Source organism: Heptranchias perlo, chromosome 13, assembly GCF_035084215.1.
Source record: "Heptranchias perlo isolate sHepPer1 chromosome 13, sHepPer1.hap1, whole genome shotgun sequence".
Taxonomy (NCBI): domain Eukaryota; kingdom Metazoa; phylum Chordata; class Chondrichthyes; order Hexanchiformes; family Hexanchidae; genus Heptranchias; species Heptranchias perlo.
Window position 1 is genome coordinate 19313290 of NC_090337.1, and position 17739 is coordinate 19331028.

Here is a 17739-nt window from a genome sequence, read left to right on the forward strand (position 1 = left end):
GCCTCGACTACTGCCTCTGGCAGCTCGTTCCAGACACTCACCACCCTTTGAGTGAAAAAATTGCCCCTCTGGATCCTTTTGTATCTCTCCCCTCTCACCTTAAATCTGTGCCCCCTCGTTATAGACTCCCCTACCTTTGGGAAAAGATTTTGACTATCGACCTTATCTATGCCCCTCATTATTTTATAGACTTCTATAAGATCACCCCTTAACCTCCTACTCTCCAGGGAATAAAGTCCCAGTCTGTCTAACCTCTCCCTGTAAGTCAAACCATCAAGTCCCGGTAGCATCCTAGTAAATCTTTTCTGCACTCTTTCTAGTTTAATAATATCCTTTCTATAATAGGGTGACCAGAACTGTACACAGTACTCCAAGTGTGGCCTCACCAATGCCCTGTACAACTTCAACAAGACATCCCAACTCCTGCATTCAATGTTCTGACCAATGAAACCAAGCATGCTGAATGCCTTCTTCACCACCCTATCCACCTGTGACTCCACTTTCAAGGAGCTATGAATCTGTACTCCTAGATCTCTTTGTTCTATAACTCTCCCCAACGCCCTACCATTAACGGAGTAGGTCCTGGCCCGATTCGATCTACCAAAATGCATCACCTCACATTTATCTAAATTAAACTCCATATGCCATTCATTGTCCTCGTAAGTTACCCTTTAAGTCCCGGTATCATTCTGGTGAATCTGCGTTGTACCCCCTCCAAGGCCAATATATCCTTTCTGAGGTGTGGTGCCCAGAATTAAATGTGGTACTCCAGATGGGACCTTACCAAGGCTCTTATATAACTGATGCATAACTTCCTTCCCTTTGTATTCCAGCCCCCATGAGATAAAGATCAACATTCCATTATCCTTTTTGATTACTTTTTGTACCTGTCCACCAAATTTTAGTGATGTGTGTACATGGGCCCCTAAATCCCATTGCTCCTCCACAGCTACTAGTCTCTGTGCCAGTTGGAACGTGGGAAAGTGTGAGGTCATCCAAGAATGATAAATCAGAATATTTTCTAAATGGCAACTCATTTAATCAGTCTTTGTCCCTTTGTAATTTCCTGCTCCTACCTTCACAACTTACCGTGCTCCTAACTTAGTGTCATCTTCAAACTTGGATACACAACTCTATTCCTTCATCCAAGTCATGGATATATAAAGTGAAAAGCTGAGGCCCCAGTATAGATCCCTAGGGAACGCCACTTATCACATCCTGCTAATCAGAGAACACACCCTTTATCCCTATTCTCTGTTCCTTGTACCACTGGTATTTTGTCCTCTTCCTCTACTGTGAAGACAGATACAAAGCATTCAATTAACAAGTCTACCATTTCCTTATTGTTGATTACTGTATCTGTCTTTAATGGGCCCACATTTCTTTTACCCAATCTCTTTATATATATTTATAAAACCTATTTGAGGTTGTGGGTTCAGGCATGCGTTCAGACAGAGTAGGAGGAGTTTTACTCTGCATAAAAAGTTGAGCAGCTAAAGTTTTGCTGCATTGACAGCTCATCTTGATGAGTGCAAAATTCTCCCAAAAGAAGTGAACTTCCTTACCTGAGAAACCAACTGCACATTGCACTTTATATGAATGGTCATTCATCAGTTCTGTTAGGAGCATCTCCAGCACCAAGTAGACAACTCCAGTCATTACAGAGAACACAGACAACATGTAGGCAAACCATCTGTTGCCAAGCCTTTGCTCCAACTGAATCCCTTTATATAGCAGAGACACCATGTTGAAATATAGGTGCGAGTCATCGGCATGGTGAAATGGTGAATAAAAAAGACGTTTCCAATCCTGTCTATTCCAAGTTTCATGCACACTGATACAAACACCCAATAATGGCTTCATTGGTGATAAGAATAAAAAGACATTCAGTGCCATTGTTATCAGAGTAACTGGTGGAATATTATCAAATCCCACTTGGAATAACTGATTTAGTAACAGAAGTAGTCCCAGGCTCACTCCTCGCCGTCTGGAATGCATGACTCCTACCTTCAGTGGATAAACAGTATGGATAGCGGATTAGTTATTGTTGTATTCAGCAATGAAGTTGGCTGCAGAACGGTCACATCTATCTGAAATTACAATAGCACACATTTATTATTAGAATTTTTCATTTTGATGAAAAGTTTAATGAACACAAGAGATTTCAGTTTAAGAACATACTGGCAACAAGCAAATCCTGCTCTGCTCAATAAGCTCAACCCTGCCATTTGGTACCAACACCTACCCATTTCAACCCTACTAGTATGTACACTACCCCCAACATATCCATACTGCTGGCTAAGTCTACTTTTGTGTAACACTAAAGTTAAATTGTTATCTATACAAATACTCACTCAATTGTGATGGGAATTTTAATGTTTTAAATCTGAAAAATTACACTGAGCCATTATATAGTAAGGAGCACCTGCCAATTCGTCTTGTTCAAAAGACAAGGGAAGGAGTGGTAAGAGGTTTTTATAGACAGCAAATCTGAGCCTTGAATTATCAATAAGCTTATTACCCAAGTGGAGTGGAGCCAATCAAATGTGCAGACAAGGCAATTAAACTGTTGGGTTGTGAACACTGCTTGGTAATTTTAAAAAAACATGCACCCAACTACCTGTCAAGGCAAGGATTATCCTCCTCTTGGTCAGATATCAGGTAAAGGATTACCCTCTGTTCTTCCTACAGCCAGTTGAAAGGAATACCCTGCCATGTGGTAAAAGAAACAGTCTGCCACCACACTCCAGTTAAGTACTGCCCACTTTTGAGCTGATCTGCAGCAGAAAATGATCTTAACACTACACAGGAAGGTACCAAAGCTTAAGAGCCAGTGGTTCCGTGATATTTTTTTCAATATTTCATGCAGAGAAATAAAACCATTCAAGGTACCTAGTTATATTAAAAAATTGAATTGATCACAACTGAGCTCGAAGATATTATTTTTACTAGTTCATGAAAAACAATTCAATCAATGAAGTATAACCTTTTTGCAACCCAGGTATTACTATATAGGCCATCTTATTGAATAGGGAGGTTATATAGATACGTTACATAAAACCAAGGTATATGTGTGTGTGACAGGAGGGGGAGGGAGGCAGGAGATTACATCATATCTGAAGCAAATATCCAGAAGAACTGAGTGCAGCATATTCCATATGAAAAATTAACAAAAATTCTCATCAGAATTAAGACTATATCCATTCTTTCACTCTTGGCATATTTACTTTTGGACTGGAGGGAGGTGTGCAGTGGTGTTCCCCAGGGGTCAGTGCTGGGACCACTGCTGTTCTTGATATATATTAATGACGTGGTCTTGGGAGTACAGGGCACAATTTCAAAATTTACAGATGACACAAAACTTGGAAGGGTAGTGAACAGTGAGGAGGATAGTGATAGACTTCAAGAGGATATAGAAAGGCTGGTGGAATGGGCATACACGTGGCAGATGAAGTTTAAAGCGGAAAAATGCAAGGTGATGCATTTCCGTAGAAAAAACGAGGAGAGGCAATATAAACTAAGAGGGCACAATTCTAAAAGGGGTACAGGAACAGAGGTATCTGGGGGTATTTGTGCACAAATCGTTGAAGGTGGCAGGGCAGGTTGAGAAAGTGGTTTAAAAAGCATACAGGGTCCTGAGCTTTATAAATAGAGGCATAGAGTACAAAAGTAAAGAAGTCATGATGAACCTTTATAAAACATGGGTTCGACCACAGCTGGAGTATTGTGTCCAGTTCTGGGCACCGCCCTTTAGGAAAAATGTGAAGGCCTTAGAGAGGGTGCAGAACAGATTTACTAGAATGATTCCAGGGATGAGGGACTTAAATTACGTGGATAGACTGGAGCAGCTACGGTTTTCTCCTTGGAACAGAGACGGTTGCGAGGAGATTTGATAGAGGTATTCAAAATCATGAAGGGTCTAGACAGAGTAGGTAGAGAGGAACTGTTCCCATTGGCGGAAGGATCAAGAACCAGAGGGCATAAGATTGGCAAAAGAACCAAAGGTGACATGAGGAAAAACTTTTTTATGCAGCGAGTGGTTGGGATCCGGAATGCACTGCCTGAGGGGGTGGTGGAGGCAGATTCAATCTCGGCCTTCAAAAGGGAACTGGATAAGTACTTGAAACAAAAAAATGTGCAAGGCTACAGGGATAGGGCAGGGGAGTGGGACTAGCTGGATTTCTCGTACACAGAGCCGGCGCAGACTCGATTGCCCAAATGGCCTCCTTCCGTGCAGTAACCTTTCTATGATTCTACTGTAGATTTCAACTGTAATCAGTCAGCAATGGCAGCATGATTGTTTGGCTCCTTAAGCTTCATGCATTTACTTTTAATTTTGGTTCTTGATACAAATTCAAGGCACTCCGCATATTATTACAGATATTCGAAGAGATGAAACTAGGAAAAAAAAAATCAGAGACCATGAAAACTACAACTCTGAAGATTGTGAGGAGGAATGGCATTTGATTTTGATGCAAAAGTCATGTTTTTTTTTTAATTGATTCAAGCACTTAATGGACATCAAAAATGCCTGAGGAAATGCTGCAACCATTGCAGATTTGGAGCATTCTGTGCTTCTACCCACTCTGTCATCATGAACCTTTATACAAAAGACAGAAGCATAAGGGAAGTCTCCTCCAGCCCCATTCTACCCGGATACGGTAGCATATTGGTTATGTTACTGGACTAGTAATCCAGAGTCATGAGTTCAAATCCCACCACGGCAGTTGGGGAATTTAAATTCAATTAATTAAATAAAATCTAGAATTTAAAAAAAAACTAGTAGCAGTAATGGTGGCCATGAAACTACCAGATTGTCATAAAAACCCATCTGGTTCACTAATGCCTTTTAGGGAAGGAAACTATACGTGACTCCAGACCCATAGCAATGTGGTTGATTCTTAATCACCCTCTGAAATGGCCCAGCAAGCCACCCAGTTGTACAATCTCGCTACAGAAAGTCACAATAAGAATAAAACCAGAAGGACCACCCAGCATCGGACACGACAAAGGCAAACCAAGCCCAGTCGACTCTGCAAAGTCCTCTGAACATCTGGGGAATTGTGCCAAAATTGGGAGAGCTGTCCCACAGACTAGTCAAGCAACAGCCTGACATAGGGCACATGAATGTACTCTGGGTGGGGGACTTCAATGTCCATCACCGAGAGTGGCTCAGTAGCACCACTGCTGGCCGAGTCCTGAAGGACATAGCTGCCAGACTAGGCCTGCGTCAGGTGCTGAGCGAACCAACATGAGGGGAAAAACTTACTTGACCTCGTCCTCACCAATCTACCTGTCACAGATGCATCTGTCCATGACAGTATTGGTAGGAGTGACCACCGCACAGTCCTTGTGGAGACGAAGTCTCGTCTTCACGCTGAGGACACCATCCAACGTGTTGTGTGGCACCACCACCGTGCTAAATGGGATAGATTCAGAATAGATCCAGCAGCTCAAAACTGGGCATCCATGAGGCGCTGTGGGCCATCAGCAGCGGCAGAATTGTATTCCAGCACAATCTGTAACCTCATGGCCTGGCATATTCCCCACTCTACTATTACCAACAAGCTAGGGATCAACCCTGGTTCAATGAGGAGTGTAGAAGAGCATGCCAGGAGCAGCTCCAACCTGGTGAAGCTACAACACAGGACTACATGCATGTTAAACAGCGGAAGCAACATGCTATAAACAGAGCTAAGCAATTCCACAACCAACAGATCAGATCAAAGCTCTGCAGTCCTGCCACATCCAGTCGTGATTGGTGGTGGACAATTAAACAACTAATGGGAGGAGGAGGCTGCGTGAACATCCCCATCCTCAATGATGACAGAGCCCAGCATGTAAGTGCAAAAGACAAGGCTGAAGCATTTGCAACCATCTTCAGCCAGAAGTGCCGAGTGGATAATCCATCTCAGCCTCCTCCCGATATCCCCACCACCACAGAAGCTAGTCTTCAGCCAATTCGATTCATTCCACGTGATATCAGGAAACGGCTGAGTGCACTGGATACAGCAAAGGTTATGGGCCCCGACAACAACCTGGCTGTAGTGCTGAAGACTTGTGCTCCAGAACTAGACGCCCCTCTAGCAAAGTTGTTTCAGTACAGCTACAACACTGGCATCTATCCGACAATGTGGAAAATTGCCCAAGTATGCCCTGTCCACAAAAAGCAGGACCAATCTAATCCGGCCAATTACCACACCATCAGTCTACTCTCAATCATCAGCAAAGTGATGGAAGGTGTCGTCGACAGCGCTATCAAGCGGCACTTACTCACCAATAACCTGCTCAACGATGCTCAGTTTGGGTTCCGCCAGGACCTCTCGGCTCCAGACCTCATTACAGCCTTGGTCCAAACATGGACAAAAGAGCTGAATTCCAGAGGTGAGGTGAGAGTGACTGCCCTTGACATCAAGGCAGAATTTGACCGAGTGTGGCACCAAGGAGCCCCAGTAAAATTCAAGACAATAGGAATCAGGGAGAAAACTCTCCAGTGGCTGGAGTCATACCTAGCACAAAGGAAGATGGTAGTGGTTGTTGGAGGCCAATCATCTCAGCCCCAAGACATTGCTGCAGGAGTTCCTCAGGGCAGTGTCCTAGGCCCAACCATCTTCAGCTGCTTCAATGACCTTCTCTCCACCATAAGGTCAGAAATGGGAATGCTCGCTGATGATTGCACAGTGTTCAGTTCCATTCGCATTCCCTCAGATAATGAAGCAATCCATGCCCGCATGCAGCAAGACCTGGACAACATCCAGGCTTGGGCTGATAACTGGCAAGTAACATTCGCGCCAGACAAGTCAGGCAATGACCGTCGCCAACAAGAGTCTAACCACCTCCCCTTGACATTCAACAGCATTGCCATCGCCGAATCCCCCACCGTCAACATCAACGATCACCATTGACCAGAAACTTAACTGGACCAGCCACATAAATACAGTGGCTACAAGAGCAGGTCAGGGGCTGGGTATTTTGTGGCGAGTGACTAACCTCCTGACTCCCCAAAGCCTTTCCACCATCTACAAGGCACAAGTAAGGAGTGTGATGGAATACTCTCCACTTGCTTGGATGAGTGCAGCTCCAACAACACGCAAGAAGCTCGACACCATCCAGGACAAAGCAGCCCGCTTGATTGGCACCCCATCCACCACCCTAAACATTCACTCCCTTCACCACTGGCACACTGTGGCTGCAGGGTGTACCATCTACAGGATGCACTGCAGCAACTCACCAAGGCTTCTTCAGCAGCACCTCCCAAACCCTCTACCACCTAGAAAGACAAGGGCAGCAGGCACATGGGAACACCACCACCTGCACGTTCCCCTCCAAGTCACACACCATCCTGACTTGGAAATATATCATCGTCGCTGGGTCAAAATCCTGGAATTCCCTACCTAACAGCACTGTGGGAGAACCTTCACCACACGGACTGTAGCTGTTCAAGAAGGCGGCTCACCACCACCTTCTCAAGGGCAATTAGGGATGGGCAATAAACGCTGGCTTTGCCAGCTACACCCACATCACATGAACGAATAAAAAATCTTTTGCAACTTTTTTAAAAAGGTCTAAAATAGTACTCTCAAAGTGAGCCATAAAGTTTGGTGTACAAGTCTTAAAACAAGTTATATCAAAATAATGTTGATGCATAATGTCTTTCTCACTGTACCAAAAGATTAAAATTATGCAGATATACATCAAAAATTTCAGAACTTCGGACGAGCACCACCTTTCAGAATATATTATTTTAAAAAATTTTTAAAACACACAACTGCTGAATTATATTATTGCTAATCCTTTCCAAATGTTCGTCAGAAGTGCAGCTGTGAGTGTAACATATGTGAAGAACAACTAAGAAAATCTCCCATTAATTCAGACATTCTGCTGCATGCTAGAGGTCTAGTCAACCACAAAGGAGTGTTTTGGATATGAAACAAATAAATTAGAAGTAAAGTTGCAATTAACTGTAACACGAGAGGCAAATTTTCACTGCTGGCTCTTCAACCCCTTACCCAGTGTGGACATCAAAACAGTTGTGATGCCAAGCAATCACAGAATTAGAGCCAAGTTCAACTACAGATGCAGAGCCTGCAGTTGACTAAGGCCCTGAAATTACATTGGGAAAAACTAGCTAATGGTCGCTTGACGGATTTGTCTGAAATTCCCCTCTCTATTTTAGTGGCCACATCAGCCCATTTAGAGTAGATGGGTTAACATCGCTATGTAAATGGCAAAAAACAGAATTTCAGACCTCCTTAAGCATTGTATGTTAGTATCCCAGGATGTAATTTCAGGACCCCAAGTGTTTGAAATGCATTCTTTTAATGAAAGTCATCCTAAAAAACATTAGTTTCTTTCCCCCATTACTGTCAAGGTGCCTTATTCTGAGCTATCAATTATCCTCTTAGCTGTTTGTTTATATTCCAGCCTGTAAATCTCTCCCAGGTATTCAATAAGTCATACAGAAGTTAATGTTTTTGAGATTTGTAACACCGAAGTATAGCAAAAATATAATCCTGCCTCCATGCAGCCTCATGTTCAGATAGTCACACTTAAGACAGATTAGAATTGCTCCATTGATTTAAACAAAATTCTAGGATAATACAACAATAACTTCTTCAGGATTCCAGTCATGGACTGATAGAAGTTCTTTTGTTAAAAAGTCATTAGGACAGGACAGGATTATGGCACGAATACATTTGGATACTGTTACAGCAAAGGACAAACAGATGTTTTAAAATGAGGAATGTCAGATCATCATTCGAACAAAGCTCCCTTTTCAATGAAAAAAAACAACCGGCAACCTGCTTGCAGTTCTTGGAATGCAATTCCTCCTTAAAATGGAAGCTTTGGGAAGCTGTCTAAAGCTATGCCTGTTTTGGTCAGCATGCCTTGAATAAATAACAACAGACCAAAGACACTAGGCGAATTGTTCCATTTTCTGCAAGAGACTTCCCAAGTCATGCTGCCACCCCCAAATGTACAAATATTAAGAATACCCCTCAGACAAACTAACTGCGTTGACTGAGCCTGCCACGTGCCTGCATATTTGCTCAGCGACTCAAAAATAAATTGAAGTTGGAAAAAGGAGTTCCATGAATAATCGTCTGTATTTGTTTTGAGTGCTGTGCATAATAGCGATGTGTTAAGCATTTAAACAATTTCAGAAATGTACTTGCTGTATATTCACCCCAGTCTTGGATATCTGAAATAGCTACCATTGTGAAATCTGTACAAATTGTGTCTATTACTGCCTACAAGATATTGTACATTTCCCAATATCATTGTCACTCCTACACAGGTTAGTTTTAGGCAGGCTATTTGTAACTTTAGCTTCCAGATGCTATTTGAGAATTAATTTACACTATTTTTTTAAATAACGATTGTGGTATAGTTGTAACGTTTTAAAATGGAACTGCTTCAAAATATTGGTCCTGAAATTTGTGGGGCCCCGTTCCAATGTTGCCTCCAGCAGTGCGGGGCAGAACTTATGGTCACTAGTCTGCTGCACATTGCCCTCACTTTAAATCTTGAGGTCGGGGCATTTTCAAGGGGGCCGGATGCCCATGCCACAGTGTTACTGGGCATCCACTTCAGAGAGGCAGAAATTTTGGTGTTATACCTTGCATATAGAGTTTGAAGTAATGGGTTTAACCTACAGTATTTGAAACACTCTGTGACTGATTACTGTTGGGAAACCAGCATTTGAGGCAGTTGTCGGCGTCACATCCACCAGGCTCTGGAATGGCAGACAAATAACGCTGCATGATACCGGTGTACTTAGCATTGGGGGCAATAGAGGTGGTACTGGTGGGGTTTCTGATGGATGACATCATCTCACCAGGCCTTTTTCTGTGGCATCCAAATGGACAGACAGACGAAGAAGTGCCTGCCCTCACTTCCAATGGAATTTGGCGATCGAGAAAAAAAGGGGCGGAAACCCGGTGAACAAGGATGGCCCTGCCCCAATTTCTGGCCTGCCTGTACTGCTACTGCATCCTCTTACTCCACCCCCTCTCCCATCCCAAAACATTTCCAGCTTATTATTTTTAAGATATTCAAGCTGAAAAATAAATGTACAGATAATTAACATATAGAAGTCGTTTCTCCTACAGTATTTTAAATTCAAAGCCGAGGTGTCGGGCACAGCCGCCAACGGTAGGGTGAAGGAAGTAGGGGACGTACAAGAGGCCAGAGTTGGAGGAACGCAAAGTTCTTGGAGGTTGTAGGGCTGAAGGAGGTTAGAGATTGGGAGGGGTGAGGCCATGGAGGGATTTGAACATGAAGATGAGAATTTTAAAGTCGAGGCGTTGCTGGACCAGGTGTCAATGTAGGTCAACGAGCGTAGGGTGATGAGACTTGGTGCGAGTTAGGATATGAGCAGCAGAGTTTTGGATGAGTTTAAGTTTATGGAAGACGGAAGACAGGAGGCTGGCCGGGAGACCATTGGAAAAGTCGAGCGTGGAGATAACAAAAGCATGGATGCGGCTTTTAGCAGCAGATGGGTTGAGGCAGGGGCGGAGACGGGCAACATTAGAGGTAGAAGTAGATGGTATTTGTGATGGAGAGGATGTGGGGTCGGAAACTCAGCTCAGAGTCAAATAGGATACTGAGATCGTGAACAGTCTGGTTCAGCCTGAGACAGTAGCCAGGGAGAGGGATGGAATCTGTGGCGGGGACCGAAGACAATGGCTTCACTCTTCCCAATGTTTAATTCGAGGAATTTCTTCTCATCTAGGACCGGATGTCGGACAAGCAGAGGGGGCAAGAGAGGTGGTGGTGAGGTGGAGCCGCATGTCGTCAGTGTACATGTGGAACCTGAAATTGTGTTTTCGAATGCTGTCACCAAAGGGCAGCACTTATATGAGATATAGGAGGGGGCCAAGGATAGATCCTTCGGGGGCCCCAGAAGGTAACTGTGTGGGAGTGGCAAGAGAAGCCATTGCAGGAGATTCTTTGGCTATGACTAGATAAAGAGGAGAACCAGGCAAGGGCACTACCATTCAGCTGGACAACAGAGGAGAGGCGTTGGAGGAGGATGGTGTGGGCAACCATATCAAAGCTGCAGAGCGGTCAAGAAGGATGAGAAGGGATCGTGCACCAGAGTCAGTCACATAGGATGTAATTTATGACTTTGACTACGGCCATTTCAGTGCTGTGGCAGGATCGGAAACCTGATTGGAGAGGTTCAAATATGGAGTTGCGATAAAGATGGTCACAGATTTGGGAGGCAACAACACGTTCAAGGACTGGAGAGGAAAGGGAGGTGGGAGGGGGGGCAGTCGTTTGCAAGGACAGACGGATCATGGGTGTTTTTTTTTGGGGGGGGGGGGGGGGAAAGAAGAGGACGGCAGATTTGAAAAGGGAGGGTAACAGTACCTGAGGAGAAGGAACCGTTTACAATATCAGCTAGCATGGGGGCCAGGAAGGGAAGTTGGGCAGTCAGCAGTTTAGTGGGAACAGGGTCGAGAGAGCAGGAGGTGGGTCTCATGAACAAGATGAGCTTGGAGAGAGCACTGAGGATGATAGGAGAGAAACTAGAGAAAGATACGAGTTCCAGGCTAGGGCAGGAGGGAGCCTTGGAGGAGGTTTGGCTTGATGGGCAAGAAAGGAGGAATCATAGAATTATATAGCACAGAAGGAGGCCATTTGACCTGTGTGCATCTGCCAGCTCTTCAAAAGAGCTGTCCAATTTAGTACCACTCCCCAGCTTTTTCCCCAACACTGCAAATTAGTTCTCTTCAAGTACATGTCCAATTGCCTTTTGAAAGTTCCTACAGAATCTGCTTCCAATACCCTTTCAGGTAGTGCATTCCAGATTTTAACAATTCTCTATGTGAAAACATTTCTCCTCATTTCCCCTCTAGTTCTTTTGCCAATTATTTTTAATCTATGATCTCTGGTTACCGACCCACTTGCCAGTGGAAACAGTCTCTCCCTATTTGCACTATAAAAACCCCTCATTATTTTGAATAGCTCTATTAGGTCTCCCCTTAACCTTCTCTGCTCTAAAGGAGAACAATCCCAGCTTCTCTAATCTCTCCACATAATTGAAGTACCTCATCCCTGGTATCATCCTAGTAAACCTGCTCTGTACCATCTCCAAGGCCTTGACATCCTTCTTAAAGTGTGGTGCCCAGAATTGTACACACTACTCCAGCTGATTTGTAAAGGTGTAGCATGACTTCCTTGTTTTTGTATTCAATGCCCCTACTTACCAAGCCAAGTATCCCATATGCTTTCTTAACTACGTCAACTTGCCCTGCCACCTTCAAAGATTTGTGAATATGCACTCCCAGGACCCTCTGCTCTTGCAACCACCTCAAAATAGTACCATTTAGATTATACTGCCTCTCCACGTTGTTCCTCCCAAAGAAAATCACTTCACACCTATCCGCATTAAATTGCAAATATCATGTGTCTGCCCATTTCACCAGTCTATGTCCCCCTGAAGTCTGCTACTATCCTCTTCACTATTTACCACGTTGCCAAGCTTTGTATCATCTGCAAACTTCGAAAATGTACTCCCTATACCCAAGTCCAGGTTATTTATACATAACACCTTAATGGGCTCGACCCAATGTCACAACTCTTCCCCCAAGTCACTTATGACGGCACTTTCAACTTCCAACTGGCTAGCCTGTGTCCCTCCATTCACAATACTTCTGCAGCTACTGATTTTCTCAATCACACCATCTTCCTGCAGAAACACAGTCTGCCTTCGGCGAAGGCAGCTGAACAGATGGTCTCAATCTTAGTGACAAACAAGTCCATGATCTCCTCGCACTTGTTGGAGGTAAGGGTAGAGGCTTAAGGAGACTGTTGGTAGTGGAGAAAAGAAGCCGAGGATTATCTTTTCATTTCAGGATGATCCTGGAGTAGTGAACGGTTTTGGTATAGGAGAGCTGGGTCCGATAGTCCAGCCACATCTGGTGATGAATGGCTAAATCAGTTGTGCATTATAAACATTCAAATCTGCAACCCTTGGACTTTAGGGAGTGAAGATGGGGGCCGTACCAGCAGAACAACCAGGGTGGGAAAGAGTAAGAGTTTTACTGGGGACAAGGGCATCAAAAGGTGGAGGTGATGGAGTGATTGAATAAATCAATAGCTGCAGAAGTATTCCGGTGATTGAGCAACTCAGTAGCTGCAGAGGTATTGTGGCAAATGGAGGGCCAAAGGCTAGACAGTTGGGAGTTGAAAGTGCCATTGTAAGCGATTTGGGGGAAGAGTTGGGACAATGGGTGAAGCCTTTTATGATGGAAATGGTGAAACTTGCAGTATTATGACAGGAACAGCTAAGAGATTTGTTTACAGTCTGTTATGTGGAAACTGTAATATTATAGATTTAGTAAGCTGAATTTCTTCTCAAGGGGCTAATTTTAAAATAACGTACTTAGAAAGAGGTATGAAATAATACAATTCATGATGTTATCAATTGTATGTGGTGGTATTTATAATTTTTGCAATAAAGAACCATTTAAAACTTGAAAACTAAATTTAAAAAGCTCAACCACATCAAGTACAGCTTCTATACCAGCATAACATGAACATAGCAGGGTGTTTTCTTAACATTACTTTCCAAAACTGAGATTGCAGTCTTCCCAGTCATAAATAAGAATGATGTTCAGAAGGTTAAAGTCTAAACTACTAAAGCAGAAGATTCCAAGAGGCTTAGGGCAGCACCAACAAGTGAGACAAAAGGCAAAACCTGTCACACAACATAAAATATTACATTCAGGTGTTATGTTGAGACTAAAATCAAATGTCCCACAAGAGCAACTGGTCATGGGAATTACTATACACAACTGGTATACAACAGACCAGCCTCATCATCACTCAATCACTGTGAAAGAAGAAGAAACATAACCTATCTCAGTGCAAAGACAGAAAGGCCGAAAGCTTTATTTGTTGAAACATTTATAGAAAAGTAAAGAGTACTTTCTAAGTGTCAAATGGGTGAGAAGAATCCACCGATTCAATTTTTTTTTTGGTCAGCCAGGTTTGTGAGATATATAGAAACCCATTACCAACCTTAAAACAACCACCAAACCATTGAAAAATTCACACAGGTAGTTTCTGTTTGATCTATATGAAGTACTACAGTGACAGCTCAAGGCCGCCCTCACCCAAGTCCAGAGAGTAGTTGAAGGTTGGCAAAAGTCAAAGCATGGTAAATGACCCACCACCAAAACAAAAGCGTGGACACAGATACTAAGGTCAGTGATTAATGTCCCACTGTAGAGACTTGAACCCATAATCTAGGCTAACAAACATACAGAACTTCAGCAGCAATTGCTCACTTCTCTGCAACCCAAGTCACAGTATGTGGAGATGCCGGTGATGGACTGGGGTTGACAATTGTAAACAATTTTACAACACCAAGTTATAGTCCAGCAATTTTATTTTAAATTCACAAGCTTTCGAAAGCTTGTAAATTTAAAATAAAATTGCTGGACTATAACTTGGTGTTGTAAAATTGTTTACACAAGTCACAGTAGGCACTGAGCCCTGGATATATGTGCATGTGTTTTCATGCCTGACCAGCAGCTGTTGCCTCAAGTCTCACCAATCCTGGGGCGTGGACCCCCACAGACTAGAGATAGGCCACTGGAGCACCAATCCAAATAATCGCCATAATTTGCCAGTAATATTTATATTTCCCAGGTTTCAGCCCTTTGTTGCCAGTACTATTTGAGGAATACACAAACTTTTCATGAATCATGCTGCAACTGTTGCTGGTCTGAGGGGAAAGAATTGTAGTAAAGCAGTCCAGCCAATGGGTCAAAACTCACATTGCTGGGAAACTGGAAACTACTGCTCCTGGTCTCAGAGACACTGACACAGTTGTTATAATTGCAAGAAATGGACAGCTATTTGTCCCCCATAATAGTCTGGCTGATAATTCTAGGAAAATAGAAATCCACTTTTACCAGGAAATTGCCTGTTTTGCTTCAGAATCAATTACCCCCAGTGAAAGCGTGGGAATATATGGTTTTGAAATGTGATTTATAAAAATAGCATTTTTTTTTAATATCATAATTGAAGAGAAAAACAGACACTCTCCCATTGAGAGGAATTCCCCTCAACTGTTTTCATTCCTTTCCTTCCAAAGTGTTAGTCTCACTTTTACTATTTAAATCTCTTGATTGTCATTCCCTTTTTATTTTCCAATTTTCATTTCTACTTTTTAAATCTGGAGCATAATTTTGAAATTAACAGAAGAAACCTCCTGCAATAATTTGTGCATCAACTAAGCCCTTGCTTTTCTTTGAAATGGTTTTAGCTGCTGGCATCCCTATTGCCCCTGGGTAAACAGTTAATTTGCTGGCAGATCCTCCCCCATTGCCATTTAATACAGCAGGGTTGCTGCGTTATGGGGAAAGCGACGGCAGTCTCTGGCCACTGATCGATTTTAAAGGCGCAGCAAATCGATGAGAGGGGGACTGTTGCATTTACGTTTGAGCCAGTTACAAATCTGGCGCAGTTCTGCAAGCAAATTTGAGAGGTTACATGCAAATCAGTCGCAGATACATTGGGGGCAATGTTAGGAGGTGGACAGGACCAAACGACGAGGCACAAGTTGCCAACCCCCATCCATAACACCAAGAAGTCGTGTTTAATTTAGGTGCGTCAAAATAAGTCACATTTTAAACCGAAAACGAAAGCGACTTCGCGTGGTTAATAGGCACAATGCATTTGAGACCAGTGGCGTGATGAGAAAGCGAAACCGGGGTCATTGCTCTTCCTGTTCCTCAAGTTTTACTCTTATTAAAAAGGCACCATTTAAATCCCACGAGCTGCTGCAAGAAACCGAGCGCGTGGCTCCGAACGGCGAGCCGTTGCCGTTTAAAAACACCGTACTCACTGTGACGTCAGAAGCGAGCCCAACCGTTAGTCAACCGTGTGCCTGAAAATTAGTTCCCACCCCACCGGCTTGAAGGTTCCGCTTATGACTGAGCTCGAGCTGACGTATGGGCTGTCTTTATTTCTCATCACTACCCTGTCAGGAAGAGCCACGTCAAGTGTAAAGCACAGATAAACAAGCTTCTTTAGGTGCGAGGAGAAATTGCATCAGCTAACTGTATTTTTTTTTTAAAAGGTTACAGGCTCCATTCAGGAATTGCATCATGATGTATCAAGTAAAAGGTTCGTCGTTTCTCCACTAATAACGTCTTTTACGTAGAAAAAACCCCGCCTCGGGGCGTTGCTGCATAGAGGCGTTAGGGGAGGAAATGGGCGCCATGCCAAGGAAGGAGACATTAGAAATAAAAACAGAAAATGCTGGAGAAGCTTAGCAAGTCAGGCAGCGTCTGTGGAGAAAGAAACAGGGTTAACGTTTCAGGTCGAAAACCTTTCATCACAACTGAAGATGTTGAAAGAGTTGAAGTTTTTGAGCAAGTACTGAGCCAGGGAAAGGAGGGGGAGGAAAGAATAAAAGTAAAGGCCAAAAGACTTTAACTCTTTTGACATCTTCCAGTACTGATGAAAGGTCTTCGACCTGAAACGTTAACCCTGTTTCTTTCTCCACAGATGCTGCATGACTTGCTGAGCTTCTCCAGCATTTTCTGTTTTTATTTCAGATTTCCAGCATCTGCAGTATTTTGTTTTTGAAGGAGATATTAGTTTGGGGTCCCCAAAAACAATCGTAGAAGTTGATTTTAAGGAGGGTCTTGGAGGTGGAGGGGCTTTGGGAGGGAATTCCAGAGTGTGGGGCTTAGATGGCTGAAGGCATAGTTGCCAGTAGTGGGGTAAAGAGGGGGGATTATCAGCTGGAGGAGGTTACAGAGATGGGGAGGTGTGAGGCCATGAAGGGATTTAAACATGAGAATTTTGATTTTGAGATTTTGGGGACTGGTAGTCAATGAGGACATTACATTACTGGGTGTGTTCTATAGGCCACCAACTACTGGGAAGGATATAGAGGAGCAGATTTGCAGGGAAATTAGAGAGGTGCAAAAGCTATGATAACTGGGGACTTCAACTATCCTAATATAGATTGGGATAACAATAATAATATAAGGGGCACAGAGGGGAAGGAATTTTTGAAATGTCTTCAGGATAAATTTCTTAACCAGTATGTTAATGGGCTAATGAGGAAGGAGGCATTGCTAGATTTGGTTCTAGGGAATGAGGTGGGCCAAGTGGAGCAAGTGTTAGTGGGAGAGCAGTTAGGGAGCAGCGATCATAGTATCATAAGATTTAGAATAGCTATGGAAAAGGACACGGACCACTCTAAAGTAAAAATACTCAATTGGAGGAGGGCAAATTTCAATGGGATGAGAACAAATCTGGCCTGGGTAAATTGGAATCAAAGATTGGCAGGCAAAACTATTATTGAACAGTGGGCAGCCTTTAAGAAGGAGATGGTTTGGGTACAGTCTAGGCACATTCCCATGAGGCAGAAAGGTAGGGCAACTAAAGCCAGAGCTTCCTGGATGATAAAGGGATAGTAAAATGAAATGGAGAAAAGGGGCATATGACAGATGTCAGGTTGCTAACACAGTGAGAACCAGGCAGAATATAGAAAGTTCAGAGGGGAACTGAAAAAGGAAATAAGAGGGGCAAAGAGAGAGTATGGGAATAGACTGACGGCCAACATGAAGACTTTTGGATTCCCTCTTTATGGGTAGTAAGAGAAGGGGTGGGGCCGATTAGGGACCATAAAAGAGATCTACTCATGGAGGCAGTGGGCTTGGCTGAGGTACTAAATGAGTACTTTGCATCTGTCTTTACCACGGA

General features: G+C 43.4%; 1 protein-coding gene across 2 annotated transcripts in view; it reads right to left on the reverse strand.

Annotated features, from left to right (window-relative positions):
- Positions 1-16138, reverse strand: part of rhbdd1 (rhomboid domain containing 1) — a 50002-nt gene extending 33864 nt beyond the window's left edge. Inside the window, exons 1-2 of one of the 2 annotated variants that reach the window (XM_067995106.1) lie at positions 15866-16138; positions 1566-2090 (exon numbers count right to left, since the gene is read on the reverse strand). In XM_067995106.1, the coding sequence (XP_067851207.1) occupies positions 1566-1998 (433 nt within the window). In that variant the 5' untranslated portion in view covers positions 1999-2090; positions 15866-16138. The remainder of the gene's footprint in view (positions 1-1565; positions 2091-15865) is intronic. The other variant, XM_067995105.1, reaches the window with a different exon arrangement.
- Between the last annotated feature and the right edge of the window lie 1601 nt (positions 16139-17739).